Raw genomic sequence first — 23,445 nt, 5'->3', positions numbered from 1 at the left:
CACTCAAATATAATTTTGCTTATAATTTGTGTGCATTATGCCAAGTAGACAATATAATACGAGTGCTTTTGATTGAAGAGATACTGAACGCCACCTTGAGGCAGTTTATTTTTCATATACACTACCTACAATATATTTCTGTTTTTTGTTTGTAACTTTCTCTTTAATCTGTTGACTTGTTGTTTTTGTTGTACGCATTTTATTTCCCCGCACGCATTATAAAAATGATCAACGATGAAGAGAAGATTTAAATGAAACAAAAAAAGAAAAAAATTACAACAATTTAGGCCTCAGATTTGTGAAAAGATAAATCTAGGCCACTACTTTGATGTTTTAAAGTAGTGAAAAGAACGGTTTAATTTTATTATTATGATTTTTTTCCGAAGGCAAACAGTCTTGAAAAAATATACACTTAAAGTAGCTCTACACTTAAGCTTTTGAAAGTTAAGGTGGATTAATTCGAAGGCTATAGTATATAATAAATTATGCGTAAAGAGTATACATGACTTTTAGTCATCATAAAATAATTTATTGTTTTATACCTATTTTTTCACTTAATCATACTTTTTGATTAAGAGAATTTTAATACATTTAAAAGCCTTATTTCCAGTTAAATAAAATTAGACTTACTCTGAACAATTAATTGAGTGTTGAGAGGAAAATAAACTTCCGGAAAAAAAATTAAAACAAAAAGTTGTAACACGTTTTGCGAAATGTCAAATCATGACGGAAGAATATTAAATTAATTTATTTCCGCACATATTAGTGTCTTTTGTGGAAGTATTTGCAATTTATTTTTATAAAGAACTTAAATAGAACGAAGGATAGCTGATTTCTATTAGATACACGCTATAATCTTGATTTAAAAATATTCTATCTTGTTTTGTGATAGACTTGTGGTGAAATTCGTCATAAAAAATTGTAAAATATTAAGGTTTTATTTATTGTTTAGCTTTTTATTACAACAAATAAGTTTATTTATAGAGTAAAGGTAGTGAATTTTAACAGCCTCAGTGATTTATTGAAGTTTGCATAATTCCATTATTAAAAATGGCATATTCTTTAACTGGCAAGTGTCAAAAGATGACAGCTTTCAAGTTGACAACAGCGAACATAGACGGTTATTCAAAATGAAATCTCTCATTTCAAAACCCCTTCACTTAGAAGAAAGAATACAAATTTAGTTTCTACAAAAGAAATACAAATATTTTAAAAATTGAAGAAAAAAGGAACAATTTTAAAATAATATTGAAATATTTATCAGTAACTTAGATTTACAATAAATTATGAACGAAAGAAAAAAGTCCCTTTTTAATTTCTCATTGGAAGTTATTGTAATCAGTCCGATTAAATAAAGGAAGATGTCTGTGCGTGCGTGGGAACGTAAGTTCGTACGTTCGCTTAGTTTTTTTCGTCGTCCAAAGCTCAAACACCAGTAGAGATTTCGAATTATTATTAGTGTGGGTCGTGTCCCAAGCTACTTTTTGGTGGATATAATCTGAATTTAAAGCTTGTTCAAAATATTGAAAATAAATTGATTTCTACTTAAAGGAAATTATACACTGTTTGCAAAACTTCTAAGAATTTCCATATAAGGAATTGTACAGAATTAATTTCTATACTTTCAGGGTTGAAATTAAATTTCCGATATAATAACAAAAAGCTATTGAAAAAGTTCTCTTTGCAAAGTAGTGTATGTTTTCACATTTAAAAAAGAGTATTTTTGAGATTGGTTTTGCTGAATATTATTTTTTGTGAATTACTAAAATTTCATTAATTTGTGAATATATAAAAGTTCCTCGATTATTTTCTAAGAATCTACATAATATCCTGATAAAAAAAGAACTATAGCTGAGACAGATTTCTGTTAGTTCTGCTGCAATCATTGATTACAAATAATTCCAAGAGAATATCACCCAAACCGTCAAAACTTTTAAAAACTTTCTTGTGATCTGATTTTCCACCAAAGTATTGTTCAATGTTCATCTATGCTCTGTTTCACTATTAAAACCGTCAAACAATCACACTGCATTTATCATTATTTTCCACTCTTTCTCATACTTTTTAATGAGAAATGATGACAATTATGTATTACACACACGTTGTGTTACTTTGATCCACGGTCGATGTTCCTTTTCCACTTTGACAGATCTGTAATGAACACATTCATCTAAACGATGATCATCATTACCGCTACCGCTGCTGGCTGGTTGCTATCTGCTTGATTGAAGAAACATTATAATCTCATCCAGAAGTGAATGCTGTCGATTCTGGAAATAATCAATCAGCGTACTGATGATGACCATTGGACCAAAGAAAGAGGGACAGAATAGCACCACTTCTGCATATAGAGCTACTTGTGAACTGATTGACGCTGCAGCCGTGCCGCGCCGCCAAGAAGGCGATACTTAAAGTTAATACCAGGAAGCAGTTGATTGTTATGAATAAAATAATCATCATCATGAAGTGAAGTGGTGCTGGCTTTTCTTCTAGCTTTTACCGACATCACATCAAAATCCAACGACCGAAGACGACCAAGTCGTTTACCAACCGACCACAAAAAAAATAAAACTAAAGCAACAAACAAAAAGAAAGAAAAGTCATTGACAGTTGGGTTACGCTGCTTTTGTTACATTGGAAAATCCAATAGAAAAATAAAAAGAAGAAGACTTCGGCAGCAAGAAAAACCCAACGTTACCTACATTTTTTCGTTTTGTTGTTATGTTGACGGTTTTACACTCATTGCGGAAATTGCTTACGTGGTTTTTCACAATTTCCACGAAACAAAATAATCATAAAAAAACACAAAGAAATTCCTACCCTCAAATACCAAAAAAAAAAAAGAAGAAAATGTCACAATTTATAGCACCACAGAGGCACAATAATAATAAAACAACAAGCCAAAGTATAGAAATAGACGCTGCTGACTTGCAGAGTTTTCATTTTCTTTTTGTTTTATTGATCTGTCATGAGTTATTGTTCCCTTATTTGTAATTGCCTTCCAAGAACTTATTGAAACTTGATAATTTATCAAGATACCTTACTGTTACCTGTTTTAATATAAATAAGTAAATGCACTTACATCATTCAAGGCAGTACTTAACAGAGGAGGTTTGTAGGTGCCAACCAAAAATAACCCACCTACCACCCACTGTATGTAAAAATGGCACTCTGGGGAAAGAAAATTTGTGAGTTTCGGTTGAAAGACTTTTGAAAGCGTCATTTAACACACAAACATTCAAAATACGAAAAAGAAAAAGTATTGAAAGTGTTTTCCTTCCAACAAGGAAGACGAGAAATTATTTTTGAACGCTGGGCTGCCAAGTTATTACACAGCAACGCTAAAGATTCTATTTTAGCCAAAGACGAACTAGATACCAGTACCTTGGGGGGAGGGGAGAGTTGTAATGATGAGCTGGCGTACTTGTAGACTATGCCTTCGACATAGCAACACTAAGTGAATGAATTTCAAGACAAAAATAATATTACTCTAATTGGGATAGTTTATATTTATTTTTAAAGTTCATAAAAATCATTAAAATTACACGCATAATAATTTAGGTAGTACTTGAAATAAAATGTTAAATAATTAAATTTAACGCCATCGGGAGTACTTTTTTAAACTTCACGCTATAAGTAATTTGTTCTGCAAGAGATAGGGAGAATATGACATTTGGATAGAATTACACTTCGAGGGCTAAAATATCATAATTCTACTGCCGTATCGACATTTTTGCGCCATCCATAATTTAATGTTAAAGAAATGATAAGGATTTTGTTAAGAAATTATTCTAATAATTTTCTTACAAATGTTTATTAACTGAAATCTTAGATCTCAGCTTTTCACAGTGGTTACAAACCCGCCCCCTTTAATCTTGCATTTTTTGAGGAGGACTTATTAGGGATTCTTGAGAACGTATAAATAAGCTTTTTTAGACGTTTTTTTGTTATATCCTTAGAATAATCATGGCTTTAAAATATAAAATCATCAGGAATGCAAAGCCGTTATTTTCGTTTTTGAAGGCCAACACAATTATTGTAATAAAAAGTCCACATTAATGATCCTCTGTAATCCCGCTAGATAAATAATATAATAAAAAACAATATGTTTCTGTCAATTTTGGTGCATCAAAAAATTGAAAATGAATGTCCGTTAAGTTAGAAACACCCCAATCAAATTCAATTCAATCAAAGTTTTAGTGATGCAGAATATGTAATGATCCCAAATGGCGCCAAGCTGGAAACACCTAAGAGCTTAAAGTTAAAAAAAAATTATGATGAGGCTTTCGCTGAACTCTCAAAAATTTACCCTATTAATTAAGTTACAAGGCTGACTTTTTTGGGGACTTTCTAAAGTAAACTATGTTGAGAAAATGTAGGGCTATTTTTATGCTAATTCACTGCTACAATACCGGTTTGGTTCAAAAATTCCTCTCACTTCAAAAGTGGCTTCAAAACCTCAAACAAAAAATATCGAAAACGGATTTGTATTCTCTCAGTATGAAAAAAAATTAAAAAATAAAATACAACGTAGATGAAGAATAAGAATATTTGGGGAAAATAAAAAAGAAACCACTTTTGACTTTTCATTCCCATTGGTGCGATTTACAGACAAAAATCTATTTGTGATGACGTCACTCCGTCCAAACTAAACTCGACAGACTCAACTTATTTACATTTGCCCTTATATTACTTTGCATCCTCATCAAAATTTTTGTTTTTAAATTTGAACCTTAGTGCCAAATTCGGTTCACCAAAAGTTTGATGGGAAAGGTATTTTTGAACAAAACAAGGTTTAGAGCACAAAAAGAGCCATAAATTCCTGCATCATTTGAAGTTCGAAATTCGATTGTGGTGTTTCCAACTTGACGGACCTCAAAAATGATTCATTATCACATTGAACAAAAAATCGAAAAACAGTAGGAGTTTAAACTTCCAAAGAATTTTTATAGAATATTTTTACTAACATTTAAGGAAACATTTCTTTTGGTAATGTAAACTGAACTGCAAAATTTTGACTATTTTTGAACTACATTGTCAAAGCGTGTATCGGTAAAATCAAACCTCTTATTGTAAAACACTATACGATCCCAATCGAGTCGTTAAGGTTAATTGCAAACTATTGACTCTTTGTTAACATAATAATTTTCCCTTTGAGTATCTTCCTTTTAATTAAGCTCCTATTTATTAATTATCCATTTTTTTGATGACCTTAATGCTTCTTTTATTATAAATATTATATAACATAACTATGCCCTTGGTAGATAAAATGTCTTAATGAGATTTTATTCTCAGAAACTTACCGCCACCACCACCTACGAGATTTAAGTCTGGCCGTTTAAATGTCTACAAGGAGAAGTTAATAAATCACTCTTTTGTTGGTTTTTTGAATAATGTAATGTCGCCAAAGCTACCGCCACCGCCACTATCGCCTCTATTCTTTGCTTTTTTAGTTACCATACTCTGTTACCATGCCGCATAGTACGACGAGTATATACCTTGACATTGAAAAGTCTCTTCTCGTCGGGCAACGTCGTTGATGGCTTTGTCGAGTGCAAGGTTTCATGTGACACTATACTTGATATATTACACATCATAATAGTCTACATGATTTAAAAAACAAAAAATACACATAATAGAGAACTTGTTACAAAGTAAATATGAACCATTATTTTTTGTTTGTTTTATAATAATGTAAATACACCACAGCAGGGTGGTGAAGTGAGGTGGCATCATGAACTCACAAAACTTCTACGAGTACAGTGTACTGAGTACCTCATACGTCCATTTTTTCACCCGAGTCAATTTACTACGTAATTGCAAACAAAAAAAATCAAAAAATCTCTAAAAGCTCATTTAAATTATTTGCCATAATTCAAATTTTAATTAACAAACATTGAATTTTATCTCGCATTTCATTCATATACTGTATGTACATATATGGTACTTTCATGTACTGTATTGTGTGTATGTATATTGGTAATTACAGGGCTTATTATATTATTATATGTTTGGGAACGTTCATTATACGTACATTGTTTCACAATAATTAGATTAACAACGCATTAATCATAATCTCATTAAACGGCGCTGTGTTTCCAGTCTCCAATATATATAAAGTACATAATGTACAGCTATGGCTTAAATAATAGGACCATTTATTACTTTTGTGTTAAACTCTATTTTTTTACTCATCACTTGATATAAAATCTCTTTAAATTGACAGTTTTTCAAACGACATAAGCGACTTAAAGCTAAAGTAAGTTTCAAGTACCTAATAAGCCCACAAAAAAGTCCTTCCCACTAGTAACTTTCTTGAAAAATTGACTGGAAAGTTAGCCAAAAAAATTTCGCTACTTACGTCAAAATTACAGCCCATCAAAGTTTTATCATTTACCTAAACGCAGAACTTTTAACTTTTTGACTGTATTTATTTTCTGCACAATTCAGTTTAATGTTTTTTGGTTAAAGGTTATATTACAATTGAAAAGTTCAAGTCCAAGTTTGAAACTATTGACAGCTGAAAAACTAATTAATTTTTTTGGATAGCATATGAAATCCCTTTTGTTGTCTGAACCTACCCAATCTCTCTCTTATTTGTTTAAAAAAATTCAAAATTGGTAGGATTTCAAATCTGGAATTGATTTCGAAATTATGTGTCTTAGTTTTCTTTAAATTTGCCACACAGTATGAAGTGCAGCAAAACACTGAACCAAAAAACTGCTTGAAGTCATGATACATATTCAAAACACTGTAAACTTAGAGTACTGAAAAGTCAAAATAATGGCATGTTTATGAAAAAAGTCACTTAAAACATGAAAACTAATGTCTTTTAAAAAATTCGTGCTTATTCAAAGAAGGTTGGTACATGTTCCTGTTACCAAATGTGTTGATAATGTATGGTTAGTGAAAAAATTTGATGATAGCCTATTCTCAAAATTATTCAGTTTTATAAGTTCTGTAATTCAAAATATGTACTTTCAAAAGGCCAAAAATCAAAAATCATACTCTCTTTGTTAAACTATCGAAACGATTTTTCTTTTTTAGCCTTTTTACACCATTTTTAAATACAGAGCTTTGAGTACACAATTTTATAAATACAATTTTATGAACAGTATAGTATTTCTAACCCAACTCAAATAATCTATTTAAGACATCAACAAATCTGTATTAAATTTTTGACACTCAAGTAATTTCTAGAACGGTTCTTGGTATCCAGCAGAAACTAACATAATCCATAGAAGTTGAAATTGCAAAGAAAAAGACGTAAGCGGATTCATTTTCCAACAATGTACCACATACGCCTTGATGCACTTTAAACTGTTGAAACAAAAATTGATTAATTTGGAATGGATTGAAAAATGTTTATCCCAACGTGAGGCGGTTTCAATTCCTAGCTCATGGAAGCAATGTTCAAACGTGGAGGGTTACTTCTTTTAACCCTGTCCAATTTTTGTTATGGCTACAATAATTTGCAAAAAACAAAAACCGTAAATAATGCCATACTATGAAAAGTTCTGTAATTCAAAATATGTACTTTCAAAAGGCCAAAAATCAAAAATCATACTCTCTTTGTTAAACTATCGAAACGATTTTTCTTTTTTAGCTTATTTACACCATTTTCAAATACAGAGCTTTGAGTACACAGTTTTATAAATACAATATTATGACCAGTATAGTATTTCTAACCCAACTCAAATAATCTATTTAAGACATCAAAAAATCTGTATTAAAGTTTTGACACTCAAGTAATTTCTAGAACGGTTCTTGGTATCCAGCAGAAACTAACATAATCCATAGAAGTTGAAGCGGATTCATTTTCCAACAATGTACTACATACGCCTTGATGCACTTTAAACTGTTGAAACAAAAATTGATTAATTTGGAATGGATTGAAAAATGTTTATCCCAACGTGAGGCGGTTTAAATTCCTAGCTCATGGAAGCAATGTTCAAACGTGGAGGGTTGCTTCTCTTAACCCTGTCCAAATTTTGAAATGGCTACAATAATTTGCAGAAAACAAAAACCGTAAATAATGAAATACTATGAAATTGTTTCCAATAAAAATATGCTCCTTAGATTGCGTTTTCAACAGAAGTAGATTCGAAAGAACCAGCATTAATGTTCCATTGACCAAAAAATTATACATAAGCTTTCTAATAAAACGAATGCTTGGAGAATTGTCACTGAAATGTTTTACTCAATTCGTTAACAAAAATTTCAGTACCTAGTTGGCTCTATGGAAAATAATCCTAAAAAATTTTAATAAGGATTTTTCCTCCACAAATATTGAACAAAAAACAAGTTTTCCTAATCTTATGAAGCCTGCATCAAATGACTTTGAAAATCTAAACATTTTATACTTCTTTTTAAAAATCACAAATTTAGAAAGATTTACCATTAAAATAAAATTTTCGTTTTCTTACCTTTCACATTTGCTAAAGACATAAATACATAGAATTACGATTTGTTCCTATTATTTTGGCCAAAGCTGTATGTTTCATTGTAACACAAAATACACATGATACTCAGAAGTCGCAAATATCAAGAGTCAAATGGGTTGGTTATGATGTGTGGTAGATGATTTAGTGGAACTTGATCTTCCACCATGGTTCATGCTTATTTTTTCTACTCCCTATCGCTGCTGCTGGATAGTCTCTGGACTTTGTTAGAGGATTATCGCCTCTTCTAAATAGACATTTACGCAAACAAATGAAAAAATGTTTTTGAAAAAACTCGTGACACAATCAATATGTGGTGTTCGTGTCCATATATTGTGCCAGCTCCATTTTACTTGAATATTTTTAATTATATAATTCACGTGGCGGCCATAAATCTGTCCTTGTAAGACCTTCCCAGCCAAATCTCTTTAATCTTCATAACTATTGTTTGTCCTTCAATCTAGTTCGTTCACAAAAGACTCGGCGGTTGGGTTAATAACCAACTTGTAGAATCTTTGACATGTGACTCTACTGGAATAAGCATATGCGAGTATCGCCGCTTTATAATCACTAAAAATGGTCATCAAAGTAAGGTTGTCCCTTCAGCTTACCAATATGATTTCCGAATAGTATTTAATAGCTTGAGAAACTAGAACTTATAAAAAAATTTAAAAACTACTACCAAGAAGTCTTAATTTTAACCACATATTTTATTACCCACCAACAAATCCCAAGAAATCTTCAATCCTCTAACCAACAATCTCTTTTTTTCTTTCAGACTGTGATTGTGGTTGTGTTGACTCTTCAAAGTCTAGTGGTGTAATCAGCACGACGGCACCCTCAACAGCAAACACGACAAACGCAAGCAACATTTCCAAAACGGCGCATACGAAAGTTGCGACCTCTGGGGGGCATGCGAATACGCAGCCCCCCAGTAAACGGTCGAGCAGTGGAGCTGATGGTGACTATCAATTAGTACAACATGAAGTTTTATATTCTCTTTCTGCAGAATATGAGGTAATTAAAAACCCCAAAAATTAAAACATGATTGTAATCTTTTTTTTTTCTTAAGGTTTTGGAATTTTTGGGACGTGGCACATTTGGACAAGTTGTAAAATGCTGGAAACGTGGCACATCAGAAATTGTTGCTATAAAAATTCTTAAAAATCATCCATCTTATGCTCGACAAGGACAAATTGAAGTTTCAATATTGTCCCGTTTAAGTCAGGAAAATGCTGATGAATTTAATTTTGTTCGGGCATTTGAATGTTTCCAACATAAAAATCACACATGTTTGGTATTTGAAATGCTCGAACAGAATCTTTATGATTTTTTGAAACAAAATAAATTCTCACCGCTTCCGTTGAAGTATATTCGACCGATTCTTGAGCAGGTAAGCAAAACCTTTGTCTAATTTTCGAAACCAAACTTTAAAATTTCTTTTTTCTTCTCCTTCAAAAATAAAACAAAAGGTCTTAACGGCGTTGTTGAAACTTAAACAACTCGGATTAATTCATGCTGACTTGAAACCTGAGAACATTATGTTGGTTGACCCTGTGCGGCAACCCTACAGGTTTGTCCCACTTTCATCTCAGAGTCTTGAAAACCTCAATACTTATGATTTTTGTTTATTTTATTTAGAGTCAAAGTGATTGATTTTGGTAGTGCATCACATGTGAGCAAAACCGTGTGCAATACTTACTTACAATCGCGCTACTATCGTGCACCTGAGATTATCCTGGGTCTGCCATTCTGCGAAGCGATCGATATGTGGTCATTGGGTTGTGTGGTGGCAGAGTTATTTTTGGGCTGGCCCTTGTATCCGGGATCGTCTGAATTTGATCAAATAAGGTAAAAAGAAGAACCACATCACAATGTTTGCTTTTCTTATGAATATAAATAAATACAAATTTGTATTACTACAGGTACATATCACAGACACAAGGTCTGCCCACCGAGCACATGCTTAATAGCGCATCGAAGACCTCGAAATTTTTCTATCGCGACGTCGAATCGACTTACCCTTTTTGGAGACTGAAAACCACTGAAGAGCACGAGGCTGAAACGAATACAAAAAGTAAAGAGGCTCGCAAGTATATATTTAATTGTTTAGATGATATTGGACAAGTTAATGTGCCAACTGACCTTGAGGGTGGTCAGTTATTGGCCGAAAAGACCGATCGTCGAGAATTTATTGATTTATTAAAACGAATGCTAACAATTGATCAAGAACGAAGGCTCACACCTGCCGAAGCACTTAATCATTCATTTGTTAGACTAACACATTTGGTTGATTATGTTTATTGTAATAATGTCAAAGCCTCTGTTCAAATGATGGAGGTTTGTCGGCGTGGCGATTTCCATACGTAAGTATTTTGTTTGTTTTTTAATTGCCCAATTATAGAACCCAATCGATTAATTTAATTTGTTTTTGTATTATTGAAGAGTCCAACCAACGTCGACATTGGTCACAAACTTTGTCCCGAACACAACTGAGAACATGACGTTTACGATTAACAATCAACTGACAAGTCAAGTTCAACGTTTGGTCCGTGATCGCCCTATTACATACGAAGGTCTCTATCAGATCTATGGTGGACGCAATGTTGGTCGTCAATATACCCAAGGTCGAACGGATACTTTCCAACATCAGTTGGTTTCGAATATTTTATGCCCGCCCTCCTATCAAGCAATGCCGAGTCCCACCAAGCATGTCGTCGTTGGAAGTGCAGCGATGCAACCCCCTCTTCAAGTAAGTTTTTAACTTTTAAACTTTCTAAGTTGTGTCTTTAATATTTAATACCTTTGTTTTTATAGGTTCCTCCTCAACAATATGTGAATGTGCCTGTGCCGGTTTCTATGGTTGAACCATCATCTGGACAGCGAATGCTTCTAACAAATCGAGTGCAAGCCAGCGGTGTAGCTTGGCCAAATAATGGACGTCAAATGGCATTGGTTCCATCATGGCCCCAACAGGCACCAGCCCATTCGTTAATTGTTGATTCCGCGCCATTCCTTAACGTGGAAGAAATCTATCCCAAACATCATCTGAATATACCGCGAAATGAACTCAAAAAAGAGTCTCCAGTGCATCATTTAGTGTAAGTCTTTGAACCTTTTTTCAAAAAATAGCAAAACACATAATTTAATCGTAGCTAGTGTCCAAGTGGTCCATAGCCAGGCAGTAATTCATATTTCATATCTTTTACACTCATCCTTTCTAAAGTAAAGGAAATTCTTACAGAGTTCCGCGTCACGAAAAGAAGGAAGCAAATCAGTTGTCGCCGGTTAAGAAGCGAGTTAAAGAGAGCTCACCGCCGCACCAGCAGCGTTATAATCGTGCACACGTTTCGCCACAATATCACAATCACGGTTCGCACAACTGTAACTATTACAGTGGCAGTGGTGCAGCAATTGTTGCTGGATCATCTAGCAGTAAGTGTACACCTATTTTTTCTCACTCACTCATTCACGCACGACTTCATAACTTTGCATCTTTCCAAAGAATTCAACTTACTCAAGAAAACAACTTCTTCCTTTTTTTTCTACAGATATTATCAGTGGACATCATCATCACGGTGGCAGCAGCAATGGTGGCAATGTTCAGCTCATTGCCGCCGGTGGTCACCCGTCGTCATCGTCGTATGTTACGGCAAATAGTGGAGGTCACCATGTGGTCTCGTGTGGAAATGGTGTTGTTGGCCAACCAATGGGTCATAGTGCGATCGTGAAACAGCAGACGATCACTATTCACGACACACCGTCACCGACGGCAGTGATTACGATCTCTGACAGTGAAGACGAGTCGCCAGATGTTCCCTTGGCAGCGATACACAGTGGACATCATAAGTCGACAACGCAACGTGCACATGCACAGTCCCAGACGAATCCGTCAATGTTGCAGACATCTGCATCGTCGTCATCGTTATCGTGCAGGAATAACAATGGTAGTGGTTTGCAAACCAACAACCAGCCTGCCCATCAGGGCTCTTCTTCGTCTGCATCGAGTATTGTGCAACATCATACACAGCACCAGCAGATACAGCAACAACAACAACAGCAGCATCATCAACAACAGCAACAATTACATCATCAACAACAACAGCAACAACAACAACAGCAGCAGCAGCATCAGCAACATCCCCAACAACACCAGCCACAGCAACCACATCAACAACAACAGCAGCAACAAGTTGCACAACAGCAAGTTGCTCAACAACAAGTTCACCAACAGCACCATCAACAACAACAACTTCAACAACAGCAAGTGCAACAGCAGCAGCAACAACAACAGCAGCAACAAGTTGCCCAGCAACAACAGCAACAGTCCCACCATCAGCAGCAACAGCAACAGCAGCAGTTGCAACAGCAACAACAACATCACGTGGCTAGTAGCAGCACAAGTTACCACAACGGTAATAACCAAAACATTAATCATATATCTCATGTAGCAGGCTCTCAGCAGCAACAGCAACAACAACAACAAATGATTCAACATCATAATAACAATAGTAGCAATAGCCTAAGTAATCATTGCTCCTCCTCATCTGGAGGCGTCGGCATAACGCATCACGCTAGTGCCTCGAATCCAGGTATCATCCCATCCCACCACCAACCTTCATCCTCCTCATCTGCATCCACATCAGCTTCATCTAGTAAGCATCGCAAAAATGTAATATCATGCGTAACCGTAGGTGACAGCGACAATGAGGACCATCGACGTGGCGGCAACGGCGGCGGCGGAGGTACTGGCAACAGCCCCAAGTATCAACACGCCACCATCAAATACGAGCCGGGACAATCGCAGAAGAAGCGCATCCTCGCAATGGCCCAAAACGAATGCTTTTTATCGCAGGCCGCCAGCAGTTCCGCACCAAATTCCTCATCGAATTCTGGTTCAATAGCAACTGCAATTGCCTCAGGCTCATCATCATCGCAACTAATGCAGCAGCAACAACAACAGCAGCCCATTCAACAGCAACAGCAGCAGCAACAACAACAACAACAGCAGCAACAGCTGCACATACCGAAGCAAGAACCACTCGAGTTCTATGAATATCCCCCACAAGTAGATAAACGCTCATCGTGGGCACCGCCAGCTCACCATAACACTCATCACAAGCGTGAGACGTCATCTTCGTATATGGTGGCTCAGCAGGCGGCTCCACCACCAATGGCGCATTCAAAGACGTCAGCAGCAGCTGCTGCCGCAGTTGTCTCAGCTGCCAATACTGCAACTGTTGCACCGTCTTGGGGTGCCCCAATCTATCGACAGCAGCAGCATCAGTCCAATACACCAATTGGTGGCTCGCCAGCAGCTATCTTGCAGCAGGAAATCTACGCCCAAGGCGATATGTACCGTAGACCGACAGTGTTTGTGTCACAGGCTCCATATCAGAACTACAATCGTGTAGTTCCGCCGCCAGCACATAATGCCTCCAATAGACAGGTAAATATTTTTCATACATTTTCTTCCAAAACGAAGAAGATGTGAATATACAAATCTGGAATATCTTCAGGTACTCCCAGCGCATCCCCTGCCAGCGCATATACAATTCCCAACACAGTACAGTCAATTTGGTCCATTAAGTCCAGCACAGGTAGCCAGCAAACATGCCCATTACGCACCTGCGAACATATGGTATGGAGAATAAAATGACACACAATCGAGTGAGTTAACAGTGCATTTGGTTTTAGAAACAAGAACTTTTGAAATGCACATTTTGTTTTGAAAAAAACTTTTATTTCAAAAATCGTATTTTCTTAATTGATTTTTCTTCTTTTTTGCTGAAGATCGTTTCTGAATGGTTCAGAAGTTTTTGGTAAATTTCTTCGAAACCAACAACACCATCATCATAATCGCAATCAACAATTTAAACAACAACAACAGCAAGAACAAGAAAATGTACAAGATCAACAACAACAAATAGAATTAAACCAACCAACAAATATGCAAATAACGCAATGGTGGTTTACGCTGCTCCAACAAACAATTAATTTGAAAAGTCAACAACAACGACGACGACGAAGACAGCAAACGCGAATGGTGACGTCGACGACTCCTCAAATTCGAACAAGAAAAAGAATGAGATCTGCCGAAAAGTGTTAAAAAAATAAAAATATTTAAATTATTTAAGAAGAAGAACAAACAAAGAAACAAATCAACAAAAATGATGAATGACAAAAATGTGTGTTGGCAGAAAAAGTTATTTTATTCGAATTTTAATGTCTGTATTTTTTTTTTGATAAGAAGTGGCACTTTTACAAAAGGCCCATTTAATATTAGATTTTATTTTGTATTTTGTGGTGAACAAAAATTGTGTAAATTAGTAATACACAAATAATTTGTCTTTAATAGTTTTTTTTTAAAATATGAAACTTTAACTCCACAAACTTATATTCATATTCGTCAAAAGGGGAATTTATTGTTTATTTAAATTTTAAATACTATTTCTTTCTTGATGATCTTAAAAACAGAAGAAAAAATATATTTAACATAAAATATTTTGTAAACAAATTCATGAATATATTCTATGCATATTTTTAAATGAATATTCAACATTACACACACACACAACAAATTAAAAAACATTTATTAAAATTACAACAAATTATTGTTATAGGAATTATATTATTAGGCTATAGTGGAGTTTATTTTATAAACAAATTGTATAAATTCTTCTTTTTCTTCTTTCAATCAGTGTAATTGTAATATACTAATAATTCTAGTTCTTTTTTTTTTTCTTTATTATTTTTTTAAACATCTTTATCTATAAATATAAATCTTATCACTATTTCTAAGTTCAAACAACAACAAACAAAAATAACTATATTTAATAATTATCATATATATATTATTTTTTTAATTCACTACAAATACTGGCAAACAGGCAAAAGAAAACGTATTAACAATTTATTTCTTATAAACAAAATACTTGTTTGCAATCACGCAAAAATCTATGTATTTTAAAAAAAACGTAGTTATAGTTAAAATTAATACGATACACATTTCGTAGAGCACAACATGGATAGTAACATGGGCTAAATGTTTTCTCTTTATTCTTTTATAGGATAATAGTTTATGAAGAACAATTATACACAATTTAAATTAACAAAACAACAAAATATAAGTGTTTGAATTTAACATTAAAAATTAACATTAACTGAAACGAAATGGAAATTATTACATATAAATATATTTTAATTTTTTCTTCTTCGTCGGGAAAGCGTAAAATGATGTGAAAAAATTATAGAAATTAGAAAAAAAAAAGTTCTTTATATATTTTATTTTTTTTTCTTAACTAATTAATAAACAAATAAATAAGTAGTTAGCTTTTTAGTGTGATGTGTATAACTATTATATATATATTGTATACATGAGAAAACAAAAAAAAATGTTAACCGATTCTAACTGTGGATTAAAGAAACTGCTTTTAAACAAATATTTTTAAATAATATAACCAACCAAGTAGAAATAATGATAATATAATGTTTATTATTTTTTTTTTCATTTTCTTTTTTAAGTGGAAACCCCTTAGCATAGTAATATTGTATTGTATTGAACAAATTAGAATTCTAATAATGATAATAATAAAATAAAGTGTAAAAATTTAACAAAACAATGTACTTTGCAAAAAAACAAACAAACAAAATATAGATATATATATATATACTAAAAATAAACAAATAAAACAAAAAAAAATATAATTATAAATAACTATTATGAAGATATATTAATGTGATGTAGTTTTATAATGATCGTCTAAACAAACAAACAAAAGAAACAAAACAATACTTACTATTATATTATACAAACAAACAAAACAAAAATACAAATATATATTATATTTAACACTAGTAGTAGTAGACTTTAATTAAAACAAAAAAAAAGCAAAACAAAACAAAATGTGAGACAAAATGCGAATTATTATTAAAAAATGCAAAAGAAAAAAAAAAGAAAAGAGATGTTGGTTTAACAATTTATACAAGACATTAATTAAATAAAATTTAAATAATACGAAGTTAATTTTAAAATTAATATCTAAAATACTAAAATGTATACCTATTACATATAAATATATATATATTATAAACTTAATCTATTTAGATGAGAAAATAAAACAAAAAACCTAAAACAAAATCAAAATAAGTGTAAACAAAACAAAAATTTATTAACAACAAGAAAAAATAGAAACTTTTATTTATTTTTTTTTATGATTTGGGTATTGTATATCTATGTATGTATGTATTATGAGAAGACAACTTTATAAAAAAAAAGTGGGTGGAACAAGTGGGGGAAAAACTCAGAATTTTAAGTTTTTTTTTTAGAAAATGTGGATGGTTGTGTGGAGATTTGGGCGGAGACCAGTGGAGAAATTGGGGGATGAGCTAGTAAATTTTCTACCAAAGTTATTTTCTTTTTTTAATTGTTTTGGATAGTTTAATTTCGTTATATTTTTTTATCATCTAATTTGAATGATGTAGTTTATTTCTAGAAATTCGAAATTTTTGGGTCGAGAAGTTTTGAATGAAAAGTTGTTGGAACAAAATTTCACAGAGGCTTCAATTAAATTTAGTTTTAATTTGAATTGATTTTGATTTGATGAAAACATACTTACATATTATGTAACTCATATTAGAGGGTCATTCGCATGATTTCGAAAATTGTTTAGATTTAACTGCCAAAAAAAGAGAAACAGTGTAAAAACAATAGAACCTAAGGTTTTTAAGGATATGAAACAATTAAATCCCTTAAGGTACCCCACAATCTACATAACTACAGTGTTTTTCATACCAAACAATATTGAAACTGCATACTTACAATAATTCATTCCAAATTTTGTATGTCTTACCGTTATATGAATTTTAAACAATTTGGAGAAAAAAAAATATACTAAAATAATTTCATATATTTCTAAATTCATTTTAAGACTGACGTCAGGTGGAAAAACACTTGATTTTTTAAGTTTTGATGGATTAAATCAATTTTAGAATTTATGAGGGTAATGAAGAGCTCTTATTTCGTTAATCTACCAACAAAAGAAATGAATTACGCTGAATTTTCAGTATTATAAGTACTGTAACCAGAAGCTGACATTAGTTCTAAAAAGTAGGAAATAAGTTTGTCTTTGTCTAATTTCATTAAAAAGTATTTCATACCGGAAAACTCTTTTCAGTCAATTTCCTGACAAAATTTTATACTAACTCGAGTCCAAGAAAACTAAATGATTCTATTGCTTCTATTTTACTCTTTGATAAACAGGGTCCTACTCTGTAATGAGTTTCGAAAGCCAATCCGATTCGATTCGTTTATGAATACATCAAGTACTTTTTCTATTTATAGAATAGATTTGCCGAGGCTCGAAGTAATTCTTATGAGATTTGTCAAAGTAAATATACAAAAAAAATCAAAACAAATCACAAAGAAGACGAGGACAAAATTTAAATTAAAATTCAGTCATTATTATGACTTGAGAGTCGTAATGACTTTTTTTTACACTTCACTGCTTTGCAATTTCCATATCTCTCATTTTAATTGAAGCTTAGAAAGTTTAAGCTAATTGTTTTCATAGTCATTTCGCTTTTTTGTGTTGAAATTTGTCTTTTGCCAAAGTATACTTCTTTTCCTTCGAGTCATACGAATTCCACCATATTTTCAAATTGCTTTTGCTTGGTATGCACATTTTTCGCTGATGATTCCCTGTAATGGGATTTATTTGCTTAAATTTTTAATAAAATTATTATTTCCTTATTTATATTTTATCTATTTCACACAACTTAACACAATTTTTCTTTTGTGTCCTTTGAAAACGACCTTCGAATTGCAATTCGTTATCTTCCTTGGTATAGAAACAAAATTTTCGTTTTCGAACGCTAATGACATTGGAAACGCATTGCCTGGTTCGAAAAATCCGAATGCTGATTTGTCATTCGGTAAGTTCTAGATTTCTTATCCGTATTAGAAATAGAGAGTACAAAATATTCGCTTTCAAAAAGCATTACAGAGTATGGCCCGGAGATTCAAAAAATAACAACTGAATATGTTTTTAAAACGTTTTTAAAAGAAGCATTAAGCTGGTTTCATTTTAATAACTATCCATTTTTCAAAATAACAATCATCTCCAGACTAAACTTTATTCAGGCCGTGATGGGATTTAGGTTTATCTACGAGTTTTTATATTATTTTGAAACATTTATCTTGCTGTTACTTTTATAAAATTGTTCGAGTTTTGAGTGTGCTATTGAAAAAGAAAATATTTAGGATCATTTTATTGAAACTTTAAAGTAATTTTCAGCTTTAGGTTTTTCAGACATTTTACTAATTATTGAGGTTCTTTAAAATTAGTTTTAAAATGGTTACAATTTTTATGTTCTTAGAAAATTTTATTTAAATATCAATCAAATTATAATTCAAAAACTAATTTCATTTAATTGGACGTCTAAATCAAATGTTTGAACAATTTGAAACCTAGAAACCGTTTCGAAACTAGTTTTGCAGCTAAACTATTTTCAATAATGCAATATCTCAAATAATTGCCATTTAAATAAAAATTATAAATTCAAAATTTGAAATCTTTTTAAAACTAGTTTTGGTGTTAAATAAGTTAAAAAAAAACAGGATTTATTCATTTCCACTTCATTCATCATTCCATTTTTTGGGTATCATTTTTTAACCTCACGTTTTCATAATACTTTCGGCCTTTAATTAATACTACCAAAATCCTCATCACTAACTCCATCGCAATCTATTTGGGAAACTTGTATGTATTTGTATACCCAATAAAAAACTTTTAAAAAATCCTTAGGTAATGCAAAACTTGTTAAGATTTTCCACTAGAAATTTAATTGTTGTTAGTTTTTGGTGCGAGGAATTTGTGATACATCTGATTTTTTAAATTTTATACAAATTAAAAAATATATTTGCCAAACAACCGTCGCATAATTTGAAAGGAATAAAATGATGAAAGGATTGTTTGTTTTCCAGGATTTAAACTCAAGGACTTAACTTGGGAATTTTGAACTTTATTTCTTGAAATCACATGAATACATTAATACCTACTAGTTTTTCAGAACTAAACAAATCAGTTTCCTTAATTTTGAAACAAGTTAAATCAAAAATCGTTTTGCATAGAAACTGCATGCAATAAGTTCTTTGTAACAAAGCAAATTAAATTTAAAAATTAAATAACAAATTTGAAGCAATTACTGCTTTTTGTATTCAGCGTATTGTTGTTTGACTCTTCTCTAATTTAATTTAAGCTACGTTAAGATGATTCATTGATAGGAAATATTCGTCAACTACTTTTCTACTTCCGAATATGCATTCGTTTAGTTTTAGCAAACAAATAACAAAGTTTTGTTTATGTACATAAAATTAAAATTTCGTTCAATTTTTCCAATTGGTTATAGCTAAATTATTTATTTTTTAGTTTTAAACATTGTATAGGTACATACTTAACTATGTATACATTTTTCAAAAAAAATCTTTCTAACTATTTGAATAATTTTGGGTTTAAGTGTTAATTTCTATTAGACAAATTTGAATAGAATGGTTTGTTTTAAGTTTGAAGCTGTATGGACATTGTAATCGTAGTTTCATTTTTATTACAATCGAAATACTTCGAATGATAACAGTTTCGTAAACGAACATTTGTTGAACCATAAAGGAAGCAAGTTTATGTTTTTTATTTTATTTTTAAATTCAATCCCTTCCTGCTGGTCTTCGAATGCTCTGCGTAATCAATCATCTCACGAAAAAATTGTATCTAATTATTATTATTATTACTAAAAAAGGGAAAAATCGTATTTAAATTTATGTATGTATGTACAAAATTGTAGATATAAACTTTAACTATACGTGTTTATTCCGAAAAAATTATAGGGTTTCATGGACCACAAATAATAATATACTATATTATATCTATGTACCATTACTATAGTGTTGATAGTTTTCTTTTTTTTAATCTGTTTCGATTTCAAGAAGGAAATCAATTTAAAAACAAATATTCATCGTTAAAAATAAACAAATCACAATCTTAGTGTAAACTGAATTCAACACATAGTTATTTCTTTCTCTCAGTTGTTTAATTGAAACAAACTTACTACTTTGCAATTTAAATTTACTACAGAACACATAAAACATACATAAATATCAAATAATCTTTTTTTAGTAGATGCTATCATTAAACAACAAATAATAGACTTCAAAGTATATACAAACATACAAATATTATAAAACATAAATATTATTATTGTTATAAATTCAGATTTTACACAATTTTGTTTACTGCTGAATGGACTATCGCTTTCTAAAAAATAAACATAAACAAATCAAAACATAATCTTTGCAATACAATTTAAACAAAAATATACCTACATTAAAAATATCTCCTTAATATTTGTACACCGAGATTTATTAATTTTTTTAACAAATATTTTATTGATTTCTTCTTTTTTGTTTCTTATTAGATTTATTAAAAATATTTTTTAAATAAAACTTGTGACTATTCATAGACTTAAGATGAGAAACAATATTACACAATTATTTAAAATAATAAATAAATAAAAGAAAATATCTTGATTAGACTTATATATGTATAAAATTATGAATTAATGCTGAGTTTTATAAAATTAATTTTCTATTTTAAATAACAATATTATTAAAAAAAATAAACAATAATTATTTGTATGTCAATTTTGTGTTTTAGTATAACAAATAAAATAAATAAATAACAAATTATTATTTAGTTAACTATTAAAGGGATTTGTATACTGTTTTATTATTATTAAAATTATTAATTAATACCAGAAACAACTAAAACTATATAAATACGAAAGTTATTACATATATTATTAAACAATTATCTTTTTTTTGTCTTGCATGTACTGAAAATTTTTAAATATAAATTAAACTAAAAATAAAATTAAACAAAACAAAACAATTATTTTACACAAATAAAATAGAAATACCTTCAATATTTTATCTTAATTAATGTCTTCAAAAAAAATAAATTTTAAAAAATATTATAATTTTGTTTGTGTTTGATGCTTTGTGCACTATTATAATAATATAAATATATATTCAACCTATTCAAGTACTATTATACAAATAATTTTAATATGATATATATTTAATGCAAAAAGAAAAGAAGAAAATTATTACTTTTATTTTTAATTTTATCATTTTGTCTTATTATTTTTATTTTCGTTGGAATTTATGGAATATCTACTGCTTAAAAAAAGAAAAAAGCAAAAAAGCAATGAAGCAAAACAAAATAAAAAAAAAAACAAGAAATTAATAAATAGTAAGCATGATTATTGAAAAAAAAAATACAATTGAGTTGTTTTAATTTTTGTTGATTATTTTATTTATTCGTTTTCATTTAGTTTGTTCTCTTCTTATTTTTATTTTCAGAATTATTGAAGTTGGTGTTTCGAAACAAATAATATGATACAAAACAAATTTTGTTATCAGGAAAGAGAGGAAAATTATCCAAATATAAAATATGACTTGGCTTATAAATGTCTGCTTCTTTTAACATATCGTAAACTTTCGTAAATATATTTTAGATCAGAATGTTAACTTAAATAAAGCCCCATCAATCAAGTTAGTTTTCAAAAGAGTAAATGACATTTTGTCTGAAACGGTCTTTTCAGGCTTAATTGTTATTTTCTTCAAAGTGTGTACATGCTGTATAATTATTTATTTATTTGTTATCATTCATCTACAAACTTTTATGTTTAACATTGTAGTTTAATAAAAATGTTCGAAAGATAAGTTTGAGTTTTCGCAAACAAGATATATTACGCCAATATCATTTAGTTTCTTTAAAGCTAGTTTAAAGGATAGTTTTAAAATGGTTTTCAGTCTTAAGTTTTTGCAAAAAATTAGTTTAAAGTCAATACAATTATTTTCCTCGAACAATATTTCTATTGGATTGACATCTAAATCAAATTTTTGAAAATTTAAAAACACCAAACTCGTTTAGATCTACTGGCCTATTCTGCTATTCATCGAGGGGAATTTTACTTGAATTTTCACTAATCATTATTCTGCTTTTCATTCGAAGAGAATCTGTGTATGTCGGTAACGTCGGTAATAGTGCGCGGTATTTTTCTATTCACGTGAAAGCATTCATTCTATACAATTCAGATCCGCATATAAAATGCAGCGGATTTTTCATTTGATGTCTGGTTTGTTAATTTTTGTAAGAAAATGTAAGTGAAAACTAATTTGTTGCTAAATTTAGAACATTTGTTTTATAAATAAAAGAATATTAACATTTTAAGGGGAAGGAAGACACTTTTTTAACATTTCCCCGAGTTCATTGTTTGAGTATTCTTTTTTTCCTGCCCGTTTCTGAAAATTACACAAATTATTCTGTTAAGGTGGATTGATTAAACTTAATTTTTGTATGAATCAAAACAATTTATCCAACATTTCCAAGATTTTTACATGAACACCTGTTTATTTGAATGTCAAATTGGTTTGGGATAATGTAGTTCACCCGATGGATAGTAGAATGCAAAGGCAGTTTTAAAGGGAATCGAATGGGTGAATCGAATATACGATCTAAGTGAATAGCAGAATAGGGCTGCTAGTTTTGCCAGAAAATTAGTTTTGAGGAAACTGTAGTGCATAATTTTAGTTTTTTTATTGAATTCTATTATTAGTTTTTATTTATAAAATAATTCATTTATCTTGTGTAACAATCATTGCTAGCATCATTTGTGCTATGTCTTGGACATTTTCTTAACTTGAGTTAGTGCATCATTCTCTCAGGGACATAAAACTCGAATATTGTATTCTGAAAAGATCTCTATTCTATTCTTTTGGGGAAGACCAATTAGACTAAATTATGGAGAATACAATGGAGTTTCAATTGTCCGTCTTAAAAGCCCTTTTAACTCTTTCTATTTGATTGATACCTACTAAAGTTTTGTTTATTCCAAAAAATAAACCCTTATTCTAGAAAACCGATTTCCAGGCATAAGGAATTCTAAA

At 30.9% G+C, this 23,445-nt stretch overlaps 1 protein-coding gene across 3 annotated transcripts in view; it reads left to right on the top strand.

Annotated features, from left to right (window-relative positions):
- The window catches only part of LOC129944613 (homeodomain-interacting protein kinase 2), a 194,137-nt gene extending 172,361 nt beyond the window's left edge, over positions 1 to 21,776 (top strand). The window contains exons 3-14 of one of the 3 annotated variants that reach the window (XM_056054160.1): positions 9,220 to 9,458; positions 9,514 to 9,834; positions 9,914 to 10,014; positions 10,083 to 10,292; positions 10,367 to 10,807; positions 10,887 to 11,193; positions 11,259 to 11,542; positions 11,668 to 11,876; positions 11,993 to 12,856; positions 13,136 to 13,890; positions 13,961 to 14,111; positions 14,235 to 21,776. In XM_056054160.1, coding sequence (XP_055910135.1) covers positions 9,220 to 9,458; positions 9,514 to 9,834; positions 9,914 to 10,014; positions 10,083 to 10,292; positions 10,367 to 10,807; positions 10,887 to 11,193; positions 11,259 to 11,542; positions 11,668 to 11,876; positions 11,993 to 12,856; positions 13,136 to 13,890; positions 13,961 to 14,095 — 3,866 coding nt within the window. In that variant the 3' untranslated portion in view covers positions 14,096 to 14,111; positions 14,235 to 21,776. Of the gene's footprint in view, positions 1 to 9,219; positions 9,459 to 9,513; positions 9,835 to 9,913; positions 10,015 to 10,082; positions 10,293 to 10,366; positions 10,808 to 10,886; positions 11,194 to 11,258; positions 11,543 to 11,667; positions 11,877 to 11,992; positions 13,891 to 13,960; positions 14,112 to 14,234 lie in introns of all 3 variants that reach the window. The other 2 variants (XM_056054158.1, XM_056054159.1) reach the window with 2 other exon arrangements.
- The last annotated feature ends 1,669 nt before the right edge of the window (positions 21,777 to 23,445 follow it).

This window comes from Eupeodes corollae, chromosome 2 (genome assembly GCF_945859685.1).
Source record: "Eupeodes corollae chromosome 2, idEupCoro1.1, whole genome shotgun sequence".
Classification (NCBI taxonomy): domain Eukaryota; kingdom Metazoa; phylum Arthropoda; class Insecta; order Diptera; family Syrphidae; genus Eupeodes; species Eupeodes corollae.
The sequence above is the reverse complement of the archived record's forward strand: the minus strand, read 5'-3'. Positions and strand labels throughout refer to the sequence as shown.